General features: G+C 43.0%; 1 protein-coding gene across 1 annotated transcript in view; it reads right to left on the reverse strand.

Moving 5' to 3' along the window:
• Positions 1 to 2,454: 2,454 nt before the first annotated feature.
• The window catches only part of LOC112217799 (lactation elevated protein 1 homolog B), a 37,941-nt gene continuing 15,653 nt past the window's right edge, over positions 2,455 to 24,742 (reverse strand). The window contains exons 8-13 of the mRNA XM_024378333.2: positions 20,886 to 20,968; positions 17,851 to 17,921; positions 17,478 to 17,578; positions 5,623 to 5,763; positions 5,090 to 5,197; positions 2,455 to 3,949 (exon numbers count right to left, since the gene is read on the reverse strand). Coding sequence (XP_024234101.1) covers positions 3,797 to 3,949; positions 5,090 to 5,197; positions 5,623 to 5,763; positions 17,478 to 17,578; positions 17,851 to 17,921; positions 20,886 to 20,968 — 657 coding nt within the window. The 3' untranslated portion in view covers positions 2,455 to 3,796. The remainder of the gene's footprint in view (positions 3,950 to 5,089; positions 5,198 to 5,622; positions 5,764 to 17,477; positions 17,579 to 17,850; positions 17,922 to 20,885; positions 20,969 to 24,742) is intronic.

A 24,742-nucleotide genomic window follows, 5' to 3' on the forward strand; every position in this document is an offset into this window, starting at 1 on the left:
TAGCTGCTATAAATGCTTGGTCAGTGTTTTCAGTCTCCAGTATCAACATTTCCAAGCAGACAAAAACAGGGAGAAGGGAGAATCTGTAGACATGCTGAGATAAAATAACATACTCTTATCCAGAATTCAGCCAGCCTTCACAAGACCATACCGTATGCTATTATGTTCCCTTTTGTGTTTTACACATCCATCAGAATAATTACATTTCTGTGTGCATGATATTCAGTTTCACCGGCATATAGTACATTCTATGGATGGTCTTAAATGGCAGTAATTTATGTCTGAGATATGAGTATGACTGGGCATTCAACCTATAGGCATTCAGTGTGACAGGTTAGTACAGTGGTGAACCTATTGGACCTAAGCCTTCAGTGGTGAACCCATTGGACCCTAGGCCTTCAGTGGTGAACCTATTGGACCTAGGCCTTCAGTGGTGAACCTATTGGACCTAGGCCTTCAGTGGTGAACCTATTGGACCTAGGCCTTCAGTGGTGAACCTATTGGACCTAGGCCTTCAGTGGTGAACCTATTGGACCTAGGCCTTCAGTGGTGAACCTATTGGACCTAGGCCTTCAGTGTGTGACAGTTTAGTACAGTGGTGAACCTATAGACCTTCAGTGTGTGACAGGTTAGTATAGTGGTGAACCTATAGGTCTTCAGTGTGTGACAGGTTAGTACAGTGGTGAACCTATAGGCCTTCAGTGTGTGACAGGTTAGTACCGTGGTGAACCTATTGGACCCAGGCCTTCAGTGGTGAACCTATTGGACCTAGGCCTTCAGTGGTGAACCTATTGGACCTAGGCCCTCAGTGTGTGACAGGTTAGTACAGTGGTGAACCTATTGGACCCAGGCCTTCAGTGGTGAACCTATTGGACCTAGGCCTTCAGTGGTGAACCTATTGGACCTAGGCCCTCAGTATGTGAACCTGTTGGACCTAGGTCCTCAGTGGTGAAGCTATTGGACCTAGGCCCTCAGTGGTGAACCTATTGGACCTAGGCCCTCAGTGTGTGACAGGTTAGTACAGTGGTGAACCTATTGGACCCAGGCCTTCAGTGGTGAACCTATTGGACCTAGGCCTTCAGTGGTGAACCTATTGGACCTAGGCCCTCAGTGTGTGAACCTATTGGACCTAGGTCCTCAGTGGTGAAGCTATTGGACCTAGGCCCTCAGTGGTGAACCTATTGGACCTAGGTCTTCAGTGGTGAACGTATTGGACCTAGGCCCTCAGTGTGTGACAGGTTAGTACAGTGGTGAACCTATTGGACCTAGGCCTTCAGTGGTGAACGTATTGGACCTAGGCCTTCAGTGTGTGACAGGTTAGTACAGTGGTGAAGCTATTGGACCTAGGCCTTCAGTGGCAAACCTAATAGGCCTTCAGTGTATGATGGGTTGGTGATTCTGAAAGGACAGCAACCATAATACCAGCGCACTCATGTAGGACAGTGCACTTTTTGTAAAACACAAAGGGCCAGTGGTATAGTGGAGGCTATACACAGGTATACGCCATATACCCACTTTGTTGTCTGTGGGCAATATTCAGTGGGAATTGCCTATATCCGCTTCTTAATCCCTTCCCTTTAGTCCGAAGTGTTGGTTAGTAGGCTATTTGTGATGCGCATTTGTCATCATGTGCTGTTTGCATCAGGGGCATAGACATCCTCTTCGACAACACCTGCTGCAAACTAGACAACAACAAAAGCTAGCTAGTTAGACCATGGGAAAACTACTGCTCGCTATTGCACAGTAACCTTTTGGCCTTCAAGAAGGCAGAAGTTTCCATATGTTTTTGTAAATACAGTTCCACTCATTAAGTTAAAATGCAATTGGTTGATTCCACTGTCACTCCAACCCTTTCCAACAAAAATTGAAGAGATTAAATTAGAACATCATTGAAAATAATAATATAATTATTATTGTTATACTATTATAATCATTATTTTATAAATCCTTAGCCCTTCTCTGAAGGCATATAAAGCCCATTGTTCCCCACTGTTTTGGGTTAGTAACAAATTTGTAGAGTGGCTTTATTTTCTCCTTTAGCATGCATTTTTTCACTATTCTGAATGTCTAAAGAATTAATTTCTTGTTCTGAAATATGAACCCAGAAATACTGGACATTTTGGTGGTGATTTGACAAAATTACAATCATGGTCTTGAATTGGACTTTCCTGGTCTCTGGCTTTTTGCCTCATACCTCTTGTCCCCCTCCCGGTCTTGCCCCCCTCCCGGTCTTGCCCCCTCCCGGCCTTGTCCCCCTCCAGGCCTTGTCCCTCTCCCGGTCTTGCACCCCTCCCGGCCTTGTCCCCCTCCCGGTCTTGTCCCCCTCCCGGTCTTGAATCGGGCTTTAGGTGGTCTCGAACACAACACTGTTAGAGCTACTAGTGTGCAGCTTTTGCTTTCTGAAATCATCCAACACATCTAACATTTCCTAAGACAAATAGTTAAGTAATAATGTATGTTTTTCTTTGCAGTTTCATCCTTGAAAAGGCTCAAGACACCTTTCTCTTCACCTTTAGATTCTACTGCATGGTTTATTACACAGTAGGCACAAATACATTACATTTAGCATTTTTACAGGGCAGATGGCTGACTACATACCTCATGTATACTCACTGCTATTTCTTCCTTGATCTATGTATTTTGTAATTACATGTACAGCACTTCATTTTATATTTTTTAGTGGCACAGTTCAAACCCAACCATAGGGGGGCGGTAGTTATCCACCAAGAAGGACATTTGTTCAGTTCATATTTCCATCCCTTCAGCGCATACTGATGATGTGTCGTCCCTTATTGCTTAATTAGCTAATTAAGCAATAATGCCAGAGGGGGTGTGGTATATGGCCAATATACCACGGCTAAGGACTGTTCTTACGTACGATGCAACACGGAGTGCCTGAACACCGGCCTCAGCTGTGGTATATTGGCAATATAGCACAAACCCCCGAGGTGCCTCATTGCTATTATAAACTGGTTACCAATGTAATTAGAGCAGTAAAAAGACATGTTTTGTCATACCCATGGTATATGATCTGATATACCATGCCTGTCAGCTAAATCAGCATTCAGTGCTCGAACCACCCAGTTTATAAGTAGCTATGCCTCCCTCTGTTCTCCATGTATGTTTTAGGAAGACTAATATGGGACATGAATGAGTTTCTCTTGTTCCCGTCAGTTCCCTTTAAAGTACGTGAGGGAGATAGGTCAGTAAATTTGGAGTGTTTATTGGTTAGTTCCATAGACTTTGCATCGTTGTATGTCCCATTATGGCATCTGTGACAGCATGGGGAGTGCCATTGAGGGCATCTCCATTTTTAAGTAGTCAATCTTCTTCTATTACTTTTATGAGTTGGCAAAAAAAACTGAAAGGGTGCACACTGCCACCTAGAGTGTGTTGTTTGAACAGGTATAAATCCAAGGTTGGCGATTTACTGCCACCTGCAGTTATGAAATGTTTCCTCACAAGTATAATTAATTGGCTGATCCCTCCTGGTGACCTGGATGGAATCATGTGATCCTTCCCTAACCCATAAGAAGTCCCACCCAGTTGACTACTTGCTAAAACGGGCTTTTGGGCACAAAAGTCCTCTATCTCTCTGACTGACTGTCTGTTGCGAGGTGTTTTAGCTTGTCACGTTATACTCCAGTCTAAAGGGATATAATTGATTGAGCCCTACTGTACCAATTGTTTGTGTTTTATGAGGTGTTTTTCCTGGTTATATTATACTTCAGTCTAAAAGAGAAGTTGCTGTTGGTTACCCATCCACTTCATTTGTTGTGAGGTCTTTGGGGGTACTTTACTGTGATCCTCTCTGTGTGTATGTAGTGTTACTGCGGTCCCCTTGAGTCCAGTACATCTCTGTCTGCATCTCGGTCAGTCTGGAGATGGTCCTCTGGAACGCAAAGATCTCCTCCTCCGCTGTGAACAGAGACAGATGGTCCCCCACATCCTACAAATAGGACCGCAGACAGTGGGTTTAACTCAACCTCAACCATGACCAAAAACAATGGGGTCGACACAAACATGACCAAAAAGATAATTTAACACGAACACAGTTGTTAATAAACCACAAACACAAATGTTTATATCAAGCAGGGGTTGGAACCGGTTCAGGAGAAATCCGTAAAAAAAAATGTTTTACGAAGAACAGAATCAGAATAAGGAATGAAAGTGATCTATACTCAATCGAAACATTCTTTTAAAAGCATGGAAACAGGTTAATAACATTATTTTACGTCCCGGGAATTTTTTTCCAGTCCCACAAAAAAAGCAACAAAATGCCTATGCAAAGCTCTCACTATCACTCAAAAATGTATATTCCAGCCTGACTGCTGAAATTCTTTGCCAGTGTGTGTGTGTAGGGTACCTCCCCCACTGAAGCATAGGCTATTGTAGCCTAGTGATGTTACAAGCATGATTCAGAGATTAGGGAGAGAGATTTCTAATTAGAGAATAATGGATTAACTTTTTCAATGCTAGTTAAGGATACTATAGTACGTTTCACATTGGATTTATTCCTTCATAGGAGCCGCTCCTCCTAGGTATAATTCTGTGGACCTAATTCAGATAATGCATGTCATAACAAGATGCCCAGCGCTTCAAGCCTCCTCCTCCACCCTTTCTCATGCTCTCCTCACCTGCAAAATGTCATTAGCATCTCACGCCCTACTCTTGTCTGTCCACTGCATGGAAACAACTAGGCCTATATCTTGCCCGTTCCATAGTAAATTGCTCTATCCCCACTGATTGATGAAGTCATTTAATATTAAGCTACAAAACAAAAATAAAAATTAAGATTTCAGAGCTTTAAAAAGGAACAGGTGGGCCTCCGTACAGGGTGTTGCAGCGATGGGACAAATGGATATCACGAAATTGGGGAGAAAAAAAAGTGGAAAAATAAAAAAGGAACAATATAAACCATTACTTTTTTGGGGTTCGAACCGGTTCCGAACATTATTTTGCTGGTTGGAAAATGATGGTTCTGTTCAAAAAGGAATAATTGGAAAATAATTTTTGGTTCCAACCCGACATTAAGAATGTGTTTTTGGTTATGTTCTGGTCTTGTTGTGGTTGGACCGCGTGGTCTCACCCCGCTCAGGCCCAGGTCGTCCAGTAGCATGCGGTCGCGGTTGTCCTCCCCTCCAGAGTGGACAAACAGCCTGTCCAGAGGGGCATCAGCTAACAGCACCACCCTCACCTGTGACAGATGGACAATGGAATGGTAACAACTCTGTAACAACTAAAGTGAAACAGTGACACCTGCTGTAAGATAGAGTGTGAATTGATGGTTACAGGTGATGCTATTGCACATAATAACGCCTACAACAAACTACAGTATAGATCCTGCAGCTACGGACCATGGCAGTATGTCAAATACTTGAGTTACAGGTACAGATTGGGAAGCACCTAGGCAGTAGTACCTAACACAGGTAACCACAGGTAAACACACCTAGTGGTTAAGAGCGTTGGGCCAGTAACCAAAAGGTCGCTGGTTTGAATCCCCGAGCAAGGCACTTAAACCTAAATGCTCCTGTAAGTCGCTCCTCATAAGAGTCTGCTAAATGACTAAAAATGTTAATGTAAAACATCAAGTTTTCCCCATGCAGTGTGACTGACACTGACCTTGTTGTCATAGAAATTGTCTATCAGTGTGATGAAGCGCCGTGCCTGATCCTTCAGAGTGAGGGTAAGCATGGGGACATGACGGATAAACACTGTGTCAAACGCCTGGGCCATCTCCAGGTAGTCACTAGCACCCACTGGCTGGAACATACAGAGACAGGGATAATAAGCAAAAACACACACACACGCACACACACGGAGGAGTTTAAACGCAATCACACAAGTACAGATGTAGGATCTTAATTTGACCTATATTGTCCAGGCAAAATAATCCTGCAGCAAAAGGACTTGAATGTTTAGTCCACAATGTTGCTTGATCGGTGGTTAGGCTATTAGCTGGCCAAAAGTAGGCTACTTGAAAAGTGGAATACTGTTAATTTAACAGTGGGCTTTCAGTGAATTTATGTCAATCACAACGCTCAACTGCCGAAGACGTGGATGTCGATTATGGCATCCCCCCGCACCTCTGATTCAGAGGGGTTGGGTTAAATGCGGAAGACACATTTCAGTTGTACAACTGACTAGGTATCCCCTTTCCTGCGGTGCAGGAAAATTCTCAGCAACAAAAGATTGATACAATTGAGATCCTATATCTGCATAGTATAATGTAGGGATTAATATGGCAAACCAGAATCCTGGGGCTGTCCCTGGAACATTTTCAGATTTTTTAAAATGACAAAACCCAGGTAATTACAACATTTTCCCCCAAAGTATCACTAATGCTATTCCACAAAATACACAACACTCGCAGCCAAAAGATAGCTAAACATTCAATAGCACATTATCCAAACAGGTTGTCACATGTAAGCCTTTAGCCTAGTGTATTTACTTCACAAAAAGTCACCATAAATTCAATGCACACGTATAATTGAAACCGACAGACTGCACATGCGAACTGAACGCTACAGTATAGCCTATAAAATAACCTCTTTGAGCAGTCATTGAGACTCTTCAGACAGTCCCGAATTTATTAGGCCTATGCACAATTCACTACATAGGCATCTCTGTCACAGAGATGAAATCTGTTAACAATTCAGAGATGCATGAGGAAAAATCTTCTCCTGTCCTAGAGCCTAGGCTATTTTCCTATCCAGTCTGAATCCCACTCGCAACCCAAAATCCTGACTCCTGTCTCGCATTAAAATTCCTAAATTCATTCTGTAATCCATAGGCTGCAATGCATTATCAAAGCACTTCTCTCACCTATACATGTCAAAATGATGCTAGAACATTTCCCCCACTTCTCTGCACTGTCTCGTAGGCCTGTGGTAGAGAATAAGTGATCAATTGGTATGAGAGTAGATATGCATTTTATTTTATTTTTTAAACAGAGTTGGAGTTAACATGTACTATTTCCACTCGTCATCTCCCTGTTATTCATGAGCTGATCTGCTATCTTCTCTATAATCATCAACTTGATCCCGTTATTCATGAGCTGATCTGCTATCTTCTCTATAATCATCAACTTGATCCCGTTATTCATGAGCTGATCTGCTATCTTCTCTATAATCATCAACTTGATCCCGTTATTCATGAGCTGATCTGCTATCTTCTCTATAATCATCAACTTGATCCTGTTATTCATGAGCTGATCTGCTATTTTTAAATTTTTAATTTATTTTACCTTTATTTAACTAGGCAAGTCAGTTAAGAACAAATTCTTATTTTCAATGACGGCCTAGGAATAGTGGGTTAAACTGCCTGTTCAGGGGCAGAACGACAGATTTGTACCTCGTCAGCTCGGGGTCTTCCGGTTACTAGTCCAACGCTCTAACCACTAGGCTACCCTGCCGCCCATCTTCTCTACGATCATCAACTTGATTTTGCCAAACATATGAGATATTCTGTCATTAGCTAAGGGTGCTAGTTTAGCAACTTTGGTCATTTGACTTCCGTTACAAAGTTTGTATGATTCGACAACACTATACTACTGCACTCTGTGTCAAGATAGCCTACTGCTGAAATGCACTAAATTAATTGAGGAATTTACGCTCTGAATTTATAAATAGCCTGTTTCACAAAGTGACAAAGCCATTGGGGTTCAAAGATTTAGTAATGATAGTTACTCTATATCAGTTTCATTTGGTCTGAAATCTTTACATAGTGGCGCTGACAAGATGGAGCAGAACCCCACTTATTTGTGAGAATCCTGGCATAGTCCATTCTTAAAGTATTCAGACCCCTTCACTTTTTCCACATTGTTATATTACAATCTTATTTAAAAATAGATTAAATAAAAAATGTTGCTCATCAATCTACACACACACAATATCCCATAATGACAAAGCGAAAACAGGTTTTTAGATTTTTTTGCAAATTTATAAAAAATACAGTATTCAAACCCTTCTGACATTTAATTCTCTGTTTTAAGGACTCAGAAAATTGAGTTTTGGAGGCCTTCTGTATTTGTGATTGAAAGTTGGAAACCCCGAGCACCCAGAGCGGGTGTAACTGAGGCAGGTTTTGGACATGCGTGGCACAAGTAGCCGTCACTTCCACTTAAGCACCACACTCCCCGAGATGGTCCACATATGGCCTCCAAACTCTGTCATATAAGTCTGGTTTTTGTTAGACTTCATAGTATATAGAAACCTAGTGGGATGTAACTAGATAGTTCAGTCCTCCAGTTTGTTATTGAGTGTGAATATGAGGCGTTTCCAATTGATGGCTATACAATTTTTTGCAGGAATTAGACCTAGATTAGAACACTTTCTCTAATATTGATCACCAATATTAACATTTCCCAACAGACAAAATCATAGAGATGGATGGATATAAATTCCTCGCCACAATGAAATAATAGCACATACAGTACCAGTCAAAAGTTAGGACACACGGGTTTTCAGACCAGACAAGAGTTTCTTTATTTACACTATTTTCTACATTGAATAATAATAGTGAAGAAATCAAAACAATGATATAACACATATGGAATCATGTAGTAACCATTTTATTTGAGATCCTTCAAAGTAGCCACCCTTTGCCTTGATGACAGCTTTGCACACCCTTGGCATTCTCTCAACCAGCTTCACCTGGAATGCTTTAACAACATTCTTGAAGGAGTTCTCACATATGCTGAGCATTTGTTGGCTGCTTTTCCTTCACTCCGCAGTCCAACTCATCCCAAACCATCTCAATTGGGTTGATGTCAGGTGATTGTGGAGGCCAGGTCATCTGATGCAGCACTCCATCACTCTCCTTCTTGGTAAAATAGCCCTTACACAGCCTGGAGGTGGGTTGGGTCATTGTCCTGTTGAAAAACAAATGATAATCCCACTAAGAGCAAACCAGATGGGATGGCGTATCGCTGCAGAATGCTGTGGTAGCCATGCTGGTTAAGTGTGCCTTGAATTCTAAATAAATCACTGAGTGTCACCAGCAAAGCACCCCCACACCATTACACCACCTCCTACATGCTTCACGGTTGGAACTACACATGTAGACATCATCCATCCACCTGCTCTGCGTCCCACAAAGGCACAGCGGTTGGAACCAAAAATCTAAGAGACCAAAGGACAGATTTCCACCGGCCTAATGTCCATTGCTTGTGTTTTCTTGACCCAAGCCAGTCTCTTTTTATTATTGGTGTCCTTTAGTAGTGGTTTCTTTGCAGAAATATGACCATGAAGGCCTGATTCACATCTTCTTTGAACAGTTGCTGTTGAGATGTGTCTGTTACTTGAACTGTGAAGCATTTATTGGGGTTGCAATTTCTGAGGCTGGCAAATCTAATGAACTTATCCTCTGCAGCAGATGTAACTATGGGTCTCACTTTACTGTGGAGATCCTCATGAGAGTCAGTTTCATCATAGTGCTTGATGGTTTTTGCAACTGCACTTGAAGAAACGTTCAAGGTTCTTGAAGTTCTCCGCATTGACTGACCTTCATGTCTTACAGTAATGATGAACTGTCGTTTCTCTTTGCTTATTTGAGCTGTTCTTGCCAGAATATGGACTTGGACTTTTACCAAATAGGACTATCTGTGCACCACCGCTACCTTGTCACAACACAACTGATTGGCTCAAACGCATTAAGAAGGAAAGGAATTCCACAAATGTAATTTTAACAAGGCACAACTGAATCTGCAATAGGTAAGCAGCTTGGTTTGAAGAAATCAACTGTGGGAGCAATTATTAGGAAATGGAAGACATACAAGACCACTGATAATCTCCCTCGATCTGGGGCTCCACGCAAGATCTCACCCCGTGGGGTCAAAATGATCACAAGAACGGTGAGCAAAAATCCCAGAACCACACGGGGGGACCTAGTGAATGACCTGCAGAGAGCTGGGAACAAAGTAACAAAGCCTACCATCAGTAACACACTGCGCCGCCAGGGACTCAAATCCTGCAGTGCCAGACGTGTCCCCCGCTTATGCTAGTACATGTCCAGGCCCGTCTGAAGTTTGTTAGAGAGCATTTGGATGATCCAGAAGAAGATTGGGAGAATGTCATATGGTCAGATGACACCAAAATATAACTTTTTGGTAAAAACTCAACTCGTCGTGTTTGCAGGACAAAGAATGCTGAGTTGCATCCAAAGAACACCATACCTACTGTAAAGCATGGAGGTGGAAACATCATGCTTTGGGGCTGTTTTTCTGCAAAGGGACCAGGACGACTGATCCGTGTAAAGGAAAGAATGAATGGGGCCATGTATCGTGAGATTTTGAGTGAAAACCTCCTTCCATCAACAAGGGCATTGAAGATGAAACGTGGCTGGTCTTTCAGCATGACAATGATCCCAAACACACCACCCGGACAACGAAGGAGTGGCTTCGTAAAAAGCATTTCAAGGTCCTGGAGTGGCCTAGCCAGTCTCCAGATCTCAACCCCATAGAAAATCTTTGGAGGGAGTTGAAAGTCCGTGTTGCCCAGCAACAGCCCCAAAACATCACTGCTCTAGAGGAGATCTGCATGGAGGAATGGGCCAAAATACCAGCAACAGAGTGTGAAAACCTTGTGAAGACTTACAGAAAACGCTCGACCTCTGTTATTGGCAACAAAGGGTATATAACAAAGTATTGAGATAAACTTTTGTTGTTGACCAAATACTTATTTTCCACCATAATTTGCAAATAAATGCATTAAAAATTCTACAATGTGATTTTCTGGATTTTTTTTCTCATTTTGTCTGTCATAGTTGAAGTGTACCTATGATGAAAATTACAGGCCTCTCATCTTTTTAAGTGGGAGAACTTGCACAATTGGTGGCTGACTAAATACTTTTTTGCCCCACTGTATCAGGGTTACCAATTAAGGTGGTGCTCTTCAGAATATAATGTTTTACTTGTAGGAAGCTGAAAAAGTCCTGCTTTGGGAGTCGATATTTCTCGACCATCTGCTCAAATGACAATAAAATCTTATCAGCAAATAAGTAATTTAGTCTGCGTATGCCCTTATTAAGCCAAAAGTTAAAGCCAGCATCCAGCAATCCTGGACTAAAATCTGGGTTGTTAAGAATTGGGGTAGGAGCAGAGGTTAGTTTGGACCTTCCCAGGAAGCATTGAACTGACCTCCATACTTTGTGTTTTAAGTGTAATGGGATTATTGCAGTGATCTTCTACAGACTTGAAACTTCTGAAAAATAAAAGATCCTGTAAGGGGTATTTTGAAAGAGAAGTCTCAATGTCTAACCAAATAGAGGAGTCATCATTTGTGATCCAGTCAGAAATATAACATAGGTGGGCACACCACTGATAGAAGCTGATATTGGGCAGGTCCAAGCTGCCCATAGAACTTGGCAGCTGCAATATTGCCATCTTAAGTCTTGGCTTGCGTTTACTCCATATAAAGGAACTTAGCCATCCATTTACATCCTTTATTACCTTATTGGAGAGTAATACTGGGATCATTTGGATTGGGTAAAGTAGTGTAGGTAAAATGTTCATTTTCAAGAGGGATATTCTACCCAACCACGAAATCGGGAGAGTTCCAGCGCTCCAGATCCTGTCTTATTGTATCAAACAAGGGAACAATATTGGATTTGAACATTTGCTGGAATTTAGGAGTTACAAATATACCCAGATACATGAAACCTGAGGGAGACCATTTAAAAGGGAAGGGGGGAGAAGTATTAGGTACAGAGTCTAGGTTACCAAGTGGCACAGCCTCTGATTTAGTGAAGTTAATCTTGTAGCCTGAGAATTTGCTGAATAATTCAATAATATTAATAAGAGATGTAATTGAAGTCTCGGAACTAGAGATGAATATCAGGACATCATCAGCATACAAGCTTATTTTATGGTGAACATCACCAATGAGCAGCCCCTGTATAGCAGGCGTTACCCTGATGGCCTCGGCCAGTTGTTCCATAACGAGTGCAAATAGGAGAGGGGACAAAGTACAGCCCTGTCTGGTACCTCTGTGTATAGAGAAGCTATTTGTCCTTAGCCCATTAGTAAGGACAGCAGCCCGAGGATCATCATATAAAACTTTCACCCATTTTATAAAGTTGTCCCCTAGACGAAATGTATTTAGAGCAAAGAATAGGTAAGACTACTCCACACGATCAAATGCTTTCTCAGCATCTAGGGAGAGCACAAGACCATCCAAAGCACTTTGTTGGTAGGCTTGAATTACATTAAGAAGCCGCCTGACATTGTTGCATGACTTTACGGCCCTTAATGAAACCAGTTTGGTCTCCTTTCACAATTAGTGGCAGTGAGTCCTCTTATCTTGCGGCTAGAATTTTAGAAAGCAATTTTCTATCCACATTCAGAAGGGAAATTGGTCTGTACGAGGAACAAGACTCTGGACATTTTCCCTTTTTGAGAATAAGTGATATGTTGGCTTCTCTCAGCGTTTGAGGGAGCTGGTCATTTGAAAATGAGTGGTTAAACATATCACGCAATGGCTCAAGGATCAGGCCATGGAACTCTTTATAGAACTCACTACCAAACCCGTCTGGTCCTGGGGCCTTACCATTTTGCAGATTCTTAATTGCGAACATTATCTCTTCCTCGGTAATAGGGGCATTAAGGAGAGACCTCTGTTCTTCGGAGATAGTAGGAAGCTCAATCTTAGAAAATAAGTTCTCCATTAATTTGGGTGCATCCTTTGGCAGTTCTGAGGCATAAAGGTTTGAATAAAATGTCTTAAATGAGTCATTTATCAATTTATTTTCATATAAATGCTTGCCATCAGAATCAGTAATAGTAGCAATTGACTGAGAGTCAGCTCTCTTTTTAGCTAGGTATGCCAAGTACTTCCCTGGCTTATCGCCATGTTCATATAGCTTTTGCCTGACAAATCTCATTTTCTTTTCTGCGTCCTGTGTTAGGAGAGAGTCCAACGTTGATCTAAGGACTGATATTTCCTTTAATAGGGCAGGAGTGGGAGTTTTAATGTAGTCCTTCTCTTTAGTTCTTAATTCACCTTCTAACGTTTTTTGCTTTTCACGCTTTTTTCGTCTCTTATTGGCTGTGTATGACATAATCAGATCCCTGGCGTACGCTTTACAGGTCTCTTAGTGGCTGTGTATGACATAATCAGACCCCTGGCGTACGCTTTACAGGTCTCTTAGTGGCTGTGTATGACATAATCAGACCCCTGGCATACGCTTTACAGGTCTCTTAGTGGCTGTGGTATGATTGGCTGTGTAGGACATAATCAGATCCCTGGCATACGCTTTACAGGTCTCTTAGTGGCTGTGTATGACATAATCAGACCCCTGGCATACGCTTTACAGGTCTCTTAGTGGCTGTGTATGACATAATCAGACCCCTGGCGGCGTACGCTTTACAGGTCTGTTAGTGGCTGTGTATGACATAATCACACCCCTGGCGTACGCTTTACAGGTCTGTTAGTGGCTATTAACAGGTCTGTTAGTGGCTGTGTATGACATAATCAGACCCCTGGCGTACGCTTTACAGGTCTCTTAGTGGCTGTGTATGACATAATCAGACCCCTGGCGTACGCTTTACAGGTCTCTTAGTGGCTGTGTATGACATAATCAGACCCCTGGCGTACGCTTTACAGGTCTCTTAGTGGCTGTGTATGACATAATCAGACTCCTGGCGTACGCTTTACAGGTCTCTTAGTGGCTGTGTATGACATAATCAGACCCCTGGCGTACGCTTTACAGGTTTCCCAAAGGAGCGAGGGGTTGTCTGTTGATTGAGAGTTAATAGAGAAAAATGCTTTAAACTCTGTAATAAAATATGATGTGAATGTATGGTCTTTAAGAATGGTTGTATTCAACCTCCAATGTCTTAACCGATTGAATGCCCCGTTGAGTTTTATGTTCAGGATCACCTCAGCATGATCAGATATGACTATGCTTCCTATCCTAGCGGAAAAAACAGACTGCAAAGACGTCCTGGGCATAAAAAAGTAATCTATTCTAGTTTGACATCCATGAGATGCAGAGAAAAAAGTGAACTCTCTGTTGGAGGGATGACAAGTTCTCCAGACATCCGCATACCCCAGATTATCACAAATAACTTTAAGTGACTTAGCTTGAGGAGAGAGTGAAGCTATACCGCTGGGAAACTTATCAATAAGGGGGTTCAACAAGCAGTTAAAATCTCCTCCAACCACTGCAGTGTCCGAGTTTAATTCTGAAAAGTCTAGAAATGCCTTAGTGAGGAAATCAGGGGGGTGAGCAGGGGGAAGTAAATATTCATTATGGAAATGTTCTGCCCTTGTAAAGTACCATTAATTATAACAAAGCGACCAAATTGATCTTTCACACAATTCATGACCTTAAGCGGTAAGTTATTTTTCACAAGAATTGCTACACCTCTACTTCCGGATGTAAATGATGAGAAAAACACTTAACCAAACCCCCCTTATTGTAATTTCAGATGCTCCTTATCATCCAAATAAGTTTTTTGCAACAGGGCAATATCAATATTTTATTTTTCCAAAAAAGACAGTGCCTTCTTCCTTTTAATGGGGTTATGTACATACACGCAGTCTGTTACCTGCCATTGCGCCTTGACCATTCAATATCCAGACTGAATCCTACTGTAAAGATGGGGTGGTACCTTTTTCCATGTGTTGAACTCTCCTCTATCTCACAAGCATAAACAAACGATATGAACCCTGAACTCGAACTAAACTCAACCCAAAAATGAAACATGGAAAGATCCAAAAGGGGGTTTTCCCACTAGCTAACAAGCAGGGGATTTCAACTTTCCAATGTAGACTCTTAAGTCCGCATTGCCACTCAATAGCCTCATCCTTTATATATATGGAAATGAAAATCAATAGAAGAAGATTGAGGCTCTTCCACCTAAAACCAAGCCTGGGCACCAATATGGATTCACACATATCTCAGCCTGGGCTATAGTGGCAGTTACTTTAGCAAGAAAAATAATAAAGATACGAATATTACTGAACCGGAGTACGTGAGAACTCACACCACTGTTTCATGATCAGATTCAACTAACAATAAAAAAAGTTATCCAATGCTGCATAGGTGCAGCTTAAAGTTATTTACCCGAGAGAGTCAATAAACGCAGCAGCCTCTTCAGGTGTGTAGTTTTTTTAGGCGATCCGTTGACCATAATCTTCAATGTGGCCGGGTACAGCAGTGCGTAGTCCATCTTCATTCTCTTGAGTCGAGCCTTGGCCTCATCAAACGCTTTGCGTCTTCGTACAACCGCTGTGGAATAATCATTGAAGAATGAGACCTTTGGACCTTTATGTTGACTATCATCAGAGCCGATGGTTTCTAGCCGCATCCATGACGCGCTGCTTGTCGGTGAAGTTGTGGAACTTTATAACCACCAGCCGTGGGCGCTGGTTGGGACCTGGTATCGGTGCTTGAGAGTGATGGGCTCTGTCCAGCTTCACACGACCAGCCTTAGTGTCCATTTGTAGGTAGCCAGGGATCCATTCCTCAAAGAATTTTACTGAACGTGTCCCATCAGAATTTTCTGGGAGTCCCACAACCCGAATATTGCATCTGCGTCCTCGATTATCCAAGTCGTCAATGTGCTCCGCCATTTTGCGCACCTGTTGCTCAAGTGCTTTTATCTTAGTGTCCATAGATGTAGTTGAAGTTTCCACTGTAGCAATTCTTCCTTCCGCCTCATCAACACGTTTCACAACCCTCTGTATTTCAGCTGAATGGCCTGCTATTGCTTCTAAGACCGTTCTTATCTTAACATCGATCACTTTAGTAATGTTATCAGTCATCTTTTGAATCACCAGGTCCATTGTGCCTGGGTCCGCAATGGTGTTAGCTTCGCTAACGTTAGCTAGCTCCTCCTGCACATCTACAGGGATGGTGGTTTTGGTCGAGTTCTTAGTAGTTCTGTTGGGCATGTTGTCGGAGATTTTTGAGAAATAGCCATCAAGACTCATTGCAGGATAACTTATTTAGCCAATTCTACCACTTTTTCAAGCTAGGAGATTAATGTAAAAATATAAATTTACGAATGCCACGGGAGCTCGCTGAAACACAGTGTTCTCTCTACGGCGTCATTTTGTCCTCCCCCCAGGCCTCCATCATTCTTAAATGGAAGAAGTTTGGAACCACCAAGACTCTTCCTAGAGCTAGACACCCAGCCAAACTGAGCAATCAGGGGAGAAGGGCCTTGGTCAGGGAGATGATCAAGAACCCGATGGTTCCTCTGTGGAGATGGGAGAACCTTCCAGAAGGACAACCATCTCTGCAGCACTCCACCAATCAGGCCTTTATGGTAGAGTCGCCAGACGGAAGCCACTCCTCAGTAAAAGGCAACCTGACAACCAGTTTGGAGTTTGCCAAAAGGCACCTAAAGGTCTCTCAGACCATGAGAAACAAGATTATCTGGTCTGATGAAACCAAGATTGAACTATTTTGCCTGAATGCCAAGCGCCACGTGTGGAGGAAACCTGGCACCATCCCTACGGTGAAGCACAGTGGTGGCAGCATCATGCTGTGGGGATGTTTTTCAGCAGCAGGGAGCAGAGAGACTAGTCAGGATTGAGGGAAAGATGAACAGAGCAAAGTACAGAGAGATCCTTGATGAAAACCTGCTCCAGAGCGCTCAGGACCTCAGACTGGGGCAAGGTTCACCTTCCAACAAGACAACAAGATCACCTTCCAACAAGATCCTAAGCACACAGCCAAGACAACGCAGGTGTGGCTTCGTGGCGGCTTCGGGACAAGTTCTGAATGTCCTTGAGTGGCCCAGCCAGAGCCCGGACTTGAACCCGATCGAACATCTCTGGAAAGGCCTGAAAACAGCTGTGCAGCGACGCTCCACATCCAACCTGACAGAGCTTGAGAGGATTTGCAAAGAAGAATGGAAGAAACTCCCCAAATACAGGTTTGCTAAGCTTGTACCATACCCTGTAATTGCTGCCAAAGGTGCTTCAACAAAGTATTGCGGAAAGGGTCTGAATACTTTACATATTGCGTTTATATTTTTGTTCAGTTTAGAAATACTAAAAAGGCCAATGCTATTCCCTGCTGAACAAAAACTGTTAAAAATAGCCTGTAGTCTTTGACCTTGAACAGCGCACAGATGAATGAATATAGAATTGGAGGGGACAGGAGGGAGAAAGGACGAGAGCAGAAGGAATGAGAAAAAAAATATAAAAGAAGAAGAGGCAGAAACAAAGGGGAAGGACACAATGAAGGAGGTAGAAAAAAACAGCAGGAAAAGGTACAATGAGTGGATAAATGAAGAAAACAGGAACGATAGAGCGAAGGGGGGAGTGAGGGTAAAAAGAGAGCGAAAGAATAAGGAAGAATAGAGGGATCTGGTTGGAAGAGAAAAAGTAGCAGAGCATAGTCAACACAGAGAAGAGAGAGATACAATAACAAGCAGGAGAGAGACTGAGTTGGGAGAAAGAGAGAGGGAGATAAATACAAATAAAGAGAGAGTGATAGAGAAGATAGTTGTGGAAGTAACTCACTCTATCACACAGTTCTTTAAAGGTACAGTCAGCGATGTTTCCACAGGTCTTCTCCAGTCTCAACTCTCTGCCCTGCACCGTCAGGACCCTGGGACCCGTTACTATGGAAACGCACACACGATTAATTGACCCAACATAGAGCTGATCATACACAGAAAACAACTCAATACTGAAACTATGGCCACTACTTTAGCCTCAATATCACTGGCCCTACCAGTTTACTATAGTAATGTAAGTTCCAATAGTGTAAGTGAACATATTCTGTTTGCCTCCATTTTTCCCCATCTCTCTTGTTCTCCCATCCTTGCCTCTCAATCTCCCCAGTCCACTCTCTCACCTTTCTCTTACTACAAGAGGTACATTAACTTCCTACCATTATTTTGTCTCACAGCCAGCTCGTGAAACAGCGTATCCATGAAGGCCTCCGCATCAGGCTCTCTGGTGCTGCACACAAACACACACACACACACACACACAATGGGGAAGAGAGAAAGAGGGGGATAATAGAATATGAAATTAATAAGGCTGAAGAGGCCACATCAAACAGCGGGTTTGGGGAGGGGGAAGGAAGGGGGGTACTTAGCTTTTCACTCCATCTCCAAAAAACGAGATGTTAGACTGTAAACACAAACATTACCCTGTGAATGCGTGGCAGATTGAATCGGTCTGTCTGTGCATGTGTTTTAACTCTCGCTCAGGTAAAGAGGAGCGCAATGTGTTTTATTTGCATACACTGAAAGAGAAAAGCACTTGAAATCTCTGGCTACGCAATGAGCAACGACAACGTTATTCATACTCTGTGTGTGTGTGTGTGTGTGTGTGTGTGTGTGTGTGTGTGTGTGCGCAGGTAATTGGAAGAAAAGTACTCTGCCTTTTCAAACTCAATCATTTTGTATATCTCTACTCCTCCATCTGTCCCTTTATCTCTCACTGTAGATTAGGGATCTTACTGTCACTGTAGGTTAGGCATCTCACTGTAGGTTAGAGATCTCACTGTAGGTTAGGCATCTCACTATAGGTTAGGCATCTCACTATAGGTTAGGGACCTCACTGTAGGTTAGGGACCTCACTGTAGGTTAGGGACCTCACTGTAGGTTAGGGACCTCACTGTAGGTTAGGGACCTCACTGTAGGTTAGGGACCTCACTGTAGGTTAGGGACCTCACTGTAGGTTAGGGACCTCACTGTAGGTTATGTCCATCTCTTGCTCTCTCTCTGATACTAACCTGCAGTGACATTAACTTCTTATGGCTGGGGGCGGTATTGAGTAGCTTGGGTGAATAAGGTGCCCAGAGTAAACTGCCTGCTACTCAGGCCCAGAAGCTAAAATATGCATATTATTAGTAGATTTGGATAGAAAACACTCTGAAGTTTCTAAAACTGAATAATGTCTGTGAGTATAACAGAACTCATATGGCAGGCAAAAACCAACCAGGAAGTGGAAAATCTGAGGTTTGAAGTTTTTTTTTAACTCTTTGCCTATCCAAGATACAGTGTAAATTTGGTCCGATTGCACTTCCTAAGGCTTCCACTAGATGTCAACAGTCTTTAGAACCTTGTTTGAGGCTTCTACTGTGAAGGGGTAGTGAATGAGAGCTGTTTTAACAAGGTGTCTGGCAGAAGGCCATGAGCTGGTCACACGCGCGGCCGTGAGAGCGACCTGAGTTCCATTGCATTTCTAAAGACACAGGAATTGTTCAGTTGGAACAGTATTGAAGATTTTTGTTAAAAACATCCTAAAGATTGATTCTATACATCGTTTGCAACATGTTTCTACGAACTGTAGCGGAAATTTTTTACATTTCGTCTGGACCTAGTGCTCGCGCCTCATGAAATTGGATTTGTGAACTAAACGCTCAAACAAAAAGGAGGTATTTGGACATAAATTATGGACTTTATCGAACAAAACAAACATTTATTGTGGAACTGGGATTCTGATGAAGATCAAAGGTAAGTGAATATTTATAATACTATTTTTGACTTCTGTTGACTCTACAACATGGCGGGTATCTGTATGACTTGTTTTTGTGTCTGAGCGCTGTACTCAGATTATTGCATGGTGTGCCTTTTCCGTAAAGCTTTTTTGAAATCTGACACAGCGCTTGCATTATGGAGAAGTATATCTATAATTCCACAACACTTGTATCTTTTATCAATGTTTATTATGAGTATTTCTGTAAATTGATGTGGCTCTCTGCAAAATCACTGGATGTTTTGGAAGCAAAACATTACTGAACATAACACGCCAATGTAAACTGAGATTTTTGGATATAAATATGAATTTTATCGAACAAAACATACATGTATTGTGTAACATTAAGTCCTATGAGTGTCATCTGATGAAGATCATCAAAGGTTAGTGATTCATTTTTATCTCTATTTCTGCTTTTTGTGACTCCTCTCTTTGGCTGGAAAAATGGCTGTGTTTTTCTGTGACTAGGTGCTGACCTAACATAATCGCATGGTATGCATTCGTCGTAAAGCCTTTATGAAATCAGACACTGTGGTGGGATTAACAACAAGTTTATCTTTAAAATGGTGTATAATACTTGTATGTTTGAGGAATTTTAATTATGAGATTTCTGTTGTTTGAATTTGGCACCCTGCACTTTCACTGGCTGTTGTCATATCGATCCCGTTAACGGGATTTCAGCCGTAAGACGTTTTAAGGACACTGACCTACAGTGACAGTAACGCAAACTGGCAGAACAGTTAGTTTGTGTGTTTTGTTAGGTTCCCACATGAAAATAAATACTATAGTATACTATGGTATAAGTACTACAGTATTCACTTTAGTGTTTTTGCAGACTTCACTGTAGTATTCACTGTAGTGTTTTTGCAGACCAAAGTTAGCAAAAACTGTATTTACTGTAGTATACTGTAGTATTTACAGTCAACTATAGTATAAATACTGTAGTAACAAAAAATGGTAGTATATATACTATAGTAATTACTGTAGTGTTTTTGGAAACTGGTGAATACTGTAGTATTTACCGCAGTGTTTTTGTGGACTGCAGTGTTTTGGGATATTACTGTAGTATTTACTAAAGTGTTTTTGTTGTATTATTTTTGACATAGAAATGGGGCCTTTCTCCTTGAGGAAACCTACTGGAGAAATACTAAAAAACCTGCTCTTTTCTATAACCTTATGTGTGTGTGTTGTCCTCCATACTGCCCCACACAGAGAGATGGATGTGCAGAGTGAGGGGGGGGGGGCAGGGGACACAGGGGCAAAGACATGGAACAAACACAAAGATGAGCTAAACTCAAGACACTGACTCCTATTTAGGACTGTGGCTATAAATCCTATTTCACATTGTGAGAGAATACACACATGCATGTATACATGGGTACACACACGTACAGTACAGGCATTCATGCATGCAGACCCAAACACACACACACTTACAGGTAGTAGAGTTTCCTTGCTGAAGGCAGGTCCAGTCTTCTGTAGTCAACTCCAGAGTCTACGCCCATGGGCTGGCAGTATTCCTACACACACACATACAAAGAAAAACAATGTGCAATGTGGCCAAAACAACCTCAGCACCAAAACCAATGTGGGTTTGTGTGTAAGAGAGAATTAGTGAAAGGTGCATAATAGCATTTCCACAGGAGGGTGACAATGGACACAAGTATAGCAGTAAGTGTCCTGTAATATTTTAAGGCTTGACTAACTTCATGTTTTTGTCATGTTTTCATTGTTGTATTTATCTAGGTGATCTGCAGTCCTTTCTTAAGTCAAGTGGAACAGCAAAGTTCAAACTTCTGCTGCAGAGTTCAAACTTTCCCAGTAAGTATAAAACGGCAACGCGATACATGTCAGCGAGCGGGGCACACTATAATCATTATCTCCTCTATTCTCAGAAAAAAAGAAAAGAAGAGTGGAAAAAAAACGTATATCATCAAACGATCGCCGTGCCAGGCGAATCAGTATTCAGTGACAGCTCGGAGGAAATTATGAAATCAGTGAATTTGTGCCACCGGCCTCCTTGAGCAGTGGGATAATTAGCAATCACCACAAAGCAAGGAGACGGAAATACTCCATTCTTCTACCTCCGCTGTCAACTTCTTATCTCTGCGCCCGCTCACACGAACGGGGTTCCCACTCCGAGCCAATTGGTTGAATCAGGCTTAATAACAACCTGACAAACCCTCCATCCCCTCGCACAAAAGGGACATGTCATTTCATCAACCCAGCCGCGACCTCGCTAAGCAGCGCCGCGGCCGACAGGTAAATAGTCCCTCCGCAATAACACCTCGGCGACGCCATCAACCGCCACGTCGCATTACAAAACTAACGCTAATCTTGTCTTCTCCCGTCTTTTTTTCCCCTCTTCGATTTGTCTACCTATAGAAGCCTGATGGGTCACTCACAGCATCTCTTGAAGGAAAATAAGAGAGAGAGAGAGAGAGAGAGAGAAAGAGAGAGATAGCGAGATAGACAGAGACGTGAAGGCAACACAATCAGTGATGATGGCATCATTGGTTATTTCTAATCAGATGAGCAGGAGGCCTTGTGGGTTATTACATGATTACTATCTTGAGGGGTTTGGAAAGTTCTCACTCTTTCCTCGCAGATTTCACTCACCTATGACTCTACTCTTCTCTCCATCTCGCCACCAGTCAAAGAGCACCCTTGCTTGCTTTATCTTGTTTTCTCACACAGCCATGACAGTCTCTTTAGAAAAAGTCATCCTAAAACATGTAGCTCCAATCATGTCATTGTCCAAGCTGTCCACCACTCTCTCTTTGACAGCCGTTTAGCATAAAAACAGTGGCTCCCCCCCTCCCTTTTCTCTGTCCCTCACTCCTCAAAAAGTTGCTTTTGAGTTTTTCAAAGAGCGCGGTGCCATTGAGCGGCAACAAAAGCCAAGGATAGCTGACTACTGCGGCCTGATGAGGTCCACTCCCTCATTACCAACTGCAGAAAACATTTGATGCTTTTTTTTTTTTTTTTTGGGCCCAAAGAATTGACCAGGCCTCAAAGAACATGGGGTGGGAAGGCTGAAAAAGAGTTGGGGGAGGGCAGGGAGAGAGTGTGTCTGTGTGTGTGTGTGTGTGTGTGTGTGTGTGTGTGTGGACAGGAGTTGGAGGGGAAAGGTTGTCATCCATTCATCCGTGTGTGTCTTACAGCCTGTGTGAAGGGGGAGAAGAAAGGGGAGGGAGGGATAGAGGGGTTGGGAGAAAGAGAAAGCCTAAAACAGTGCCTTTATGCTGGCCCGTCCTGGACGACTCTTCTGACATCAAAGTGTTTTCACTAACTGGGGAGGGAAGCGGGTGTGTGGTGAATTTATTCACTCCAAGTGACGCTACAGGGGGGACATAACAATGTGACCACCCTAATTACACCTAATGAGCTATTCCCTTAAAGTGTGACTGCCTTGGGTCCTGGATGGTTTGTTCCACGGGGTCGTTCTCACAACCTCCCCCTGCCTCGGCTGCTCCTCTTGAGGAAACATCTTTTGAGCACAGGGCCCGCCTTTAGGTGATCCAGGACCCCACTGAACCCCCCAGCTCCACTCCTCCAGACCCACCCATCCCACCCCCAGCTGGAGCCTCCCTCCCATACCCCCCCACGACATGCAGCAGCATGGGTAGGAGGGTGTCCCATCTGCACCTGGCCACTAGCGCTCCAGAGAGAAGCAGACAATCACAATAGTACTCCTATAGGAGGGAGGCAGTCAGAGAGCGAGCGAGAGCAGGAGACTGGAATGAAGAAACACAGGGAATGGAAGGAGAGAAATACAAATAAATGTAGGTGCACATGTGAGAAAAAGGAAAAAGAGATAGAGAGTGAGTGATGGAGAGATGTGGAGTGTGTAAAACACCAGTCTCTCCTGCTCTCTTTCATGATCTAATTGAGACATTATTAGATTAAAGCTCCTGTCAAAGGAGCTCCGACGAGGCCTGTCACACCCACACGCACGCACTCACTCACAGAAAAACTTAGAACAAATATTCTAGGGGCAAGACAGAATGCCAGTCCTGAAAGGAAAAGGCATTAAAAATAAGAACACCATTACATTTCACCGATAGAATGTCCATGGAAGCAACAAATGCAAGGCTATTTATATTCCGTTGGAAAATACATGACTTGAACCCTCTGCTGTGAAAAAAGTAAAACCCAAGGCACAGGGAGCATTATTGTTATGTAACTAAATGCCAGGGGGACAATAGCAGCCATCAATTTTCATTTACTGGGAACTCTTCAAACCCCTCTACGTAGGTCCTCAACAGACAGAAAGGCCTTTACTAGAGAGGAACAACCATTTCAGTCAATTTTTTCCTTGCAGCAGAGCAATCTGCACTGGTCGACTTATTTATAAAAATATATATTTTCAAAAAAGAAAATGGCTGCCATACAAAGCAATTAGCCACCACAATGGAAGGATAGATGAGAAGAAAAAAACAACAATCAAGTTATCATATTTCTCCGGCATCAAAAGAGGTCAGGGAAAAATATTCAGTACACACAGAGTCCTGTCCTTGGGCCTGCAGAGAGGGAGAACAGAGGGAGAGAAGAAGGAGAAAGAGGGGTCGAGGGAAAGAGAAGGAAAGACCGAGAAAGAAAGAAGAGTGAAGAAGAGAAAGTTGGAGGAGGGACAGAGAAAGAATGCAGAAAGAAATGCTGAAGAGAATGAAAGGGGGGGATAGAGGGAGAGAGGACAGATCGAAGCGAGTGTGATCTCCCTCTCTCGCTTTCATCTCATATGTAACTACCCCTGTGAGCGCTGGGAGCAGTAGGAGGGGGTTAGGCAGGAGGGTAGCAGAAGACTCGGCAAGGTAGCTAGTGGGGGGCAGAGGCAGGATGGTTTGTGGGGCTTGGCAGGGTGGTTCAAGGGTCCCTGGGGTCTCCTCTAATCAGAAGTCAATAGAGATATAAGACATCCAATCTGGAGAGGAAGGAATTAACCCCAAACACTCCAGCTCAGGTGACAGGGAGGAGAGGTAAGAGGCCATTTACACACCCTCACTCATTCACTACTCCCCCATCCTCCCAGTTCACACCAGGGCTTCACCCCAAAACACACTGACTCTACATCCAAAGAGTCAGAGGGATGGAATCATTGGTCCCTTCCAGCTTTAATTCTAACTATTAAGGGTCACCCAGTGGGGGCGAGGAACCACCCCCATCACAACCCCACCACCCCTTGTTAACTTGGCAGGACGTCCACTGTTGGGAGGGGAGCATCCCCAAACTCTCACTCCACCCCAAACTCTCACTCCACCCCAATACCAGATGGCCTCACAAAGGGGAACATG

This window comes from Oncorhynchus tshawytscha, linkage group LG18, assembly GCF_018296145.1.
Source record: "Oncorhynchus tshawytscha isolate Ot180627B linkage group LG18, Otsh_v2.0, whole genome shotgun sequence".
Classification (NCBI taxonomy): Eukaryota; Metazoa; Chordata; class Actinopteri; order Salmoniformes; family Salmonidae; genus Oncorhynchus; species Oncorhynchus tshawytscha.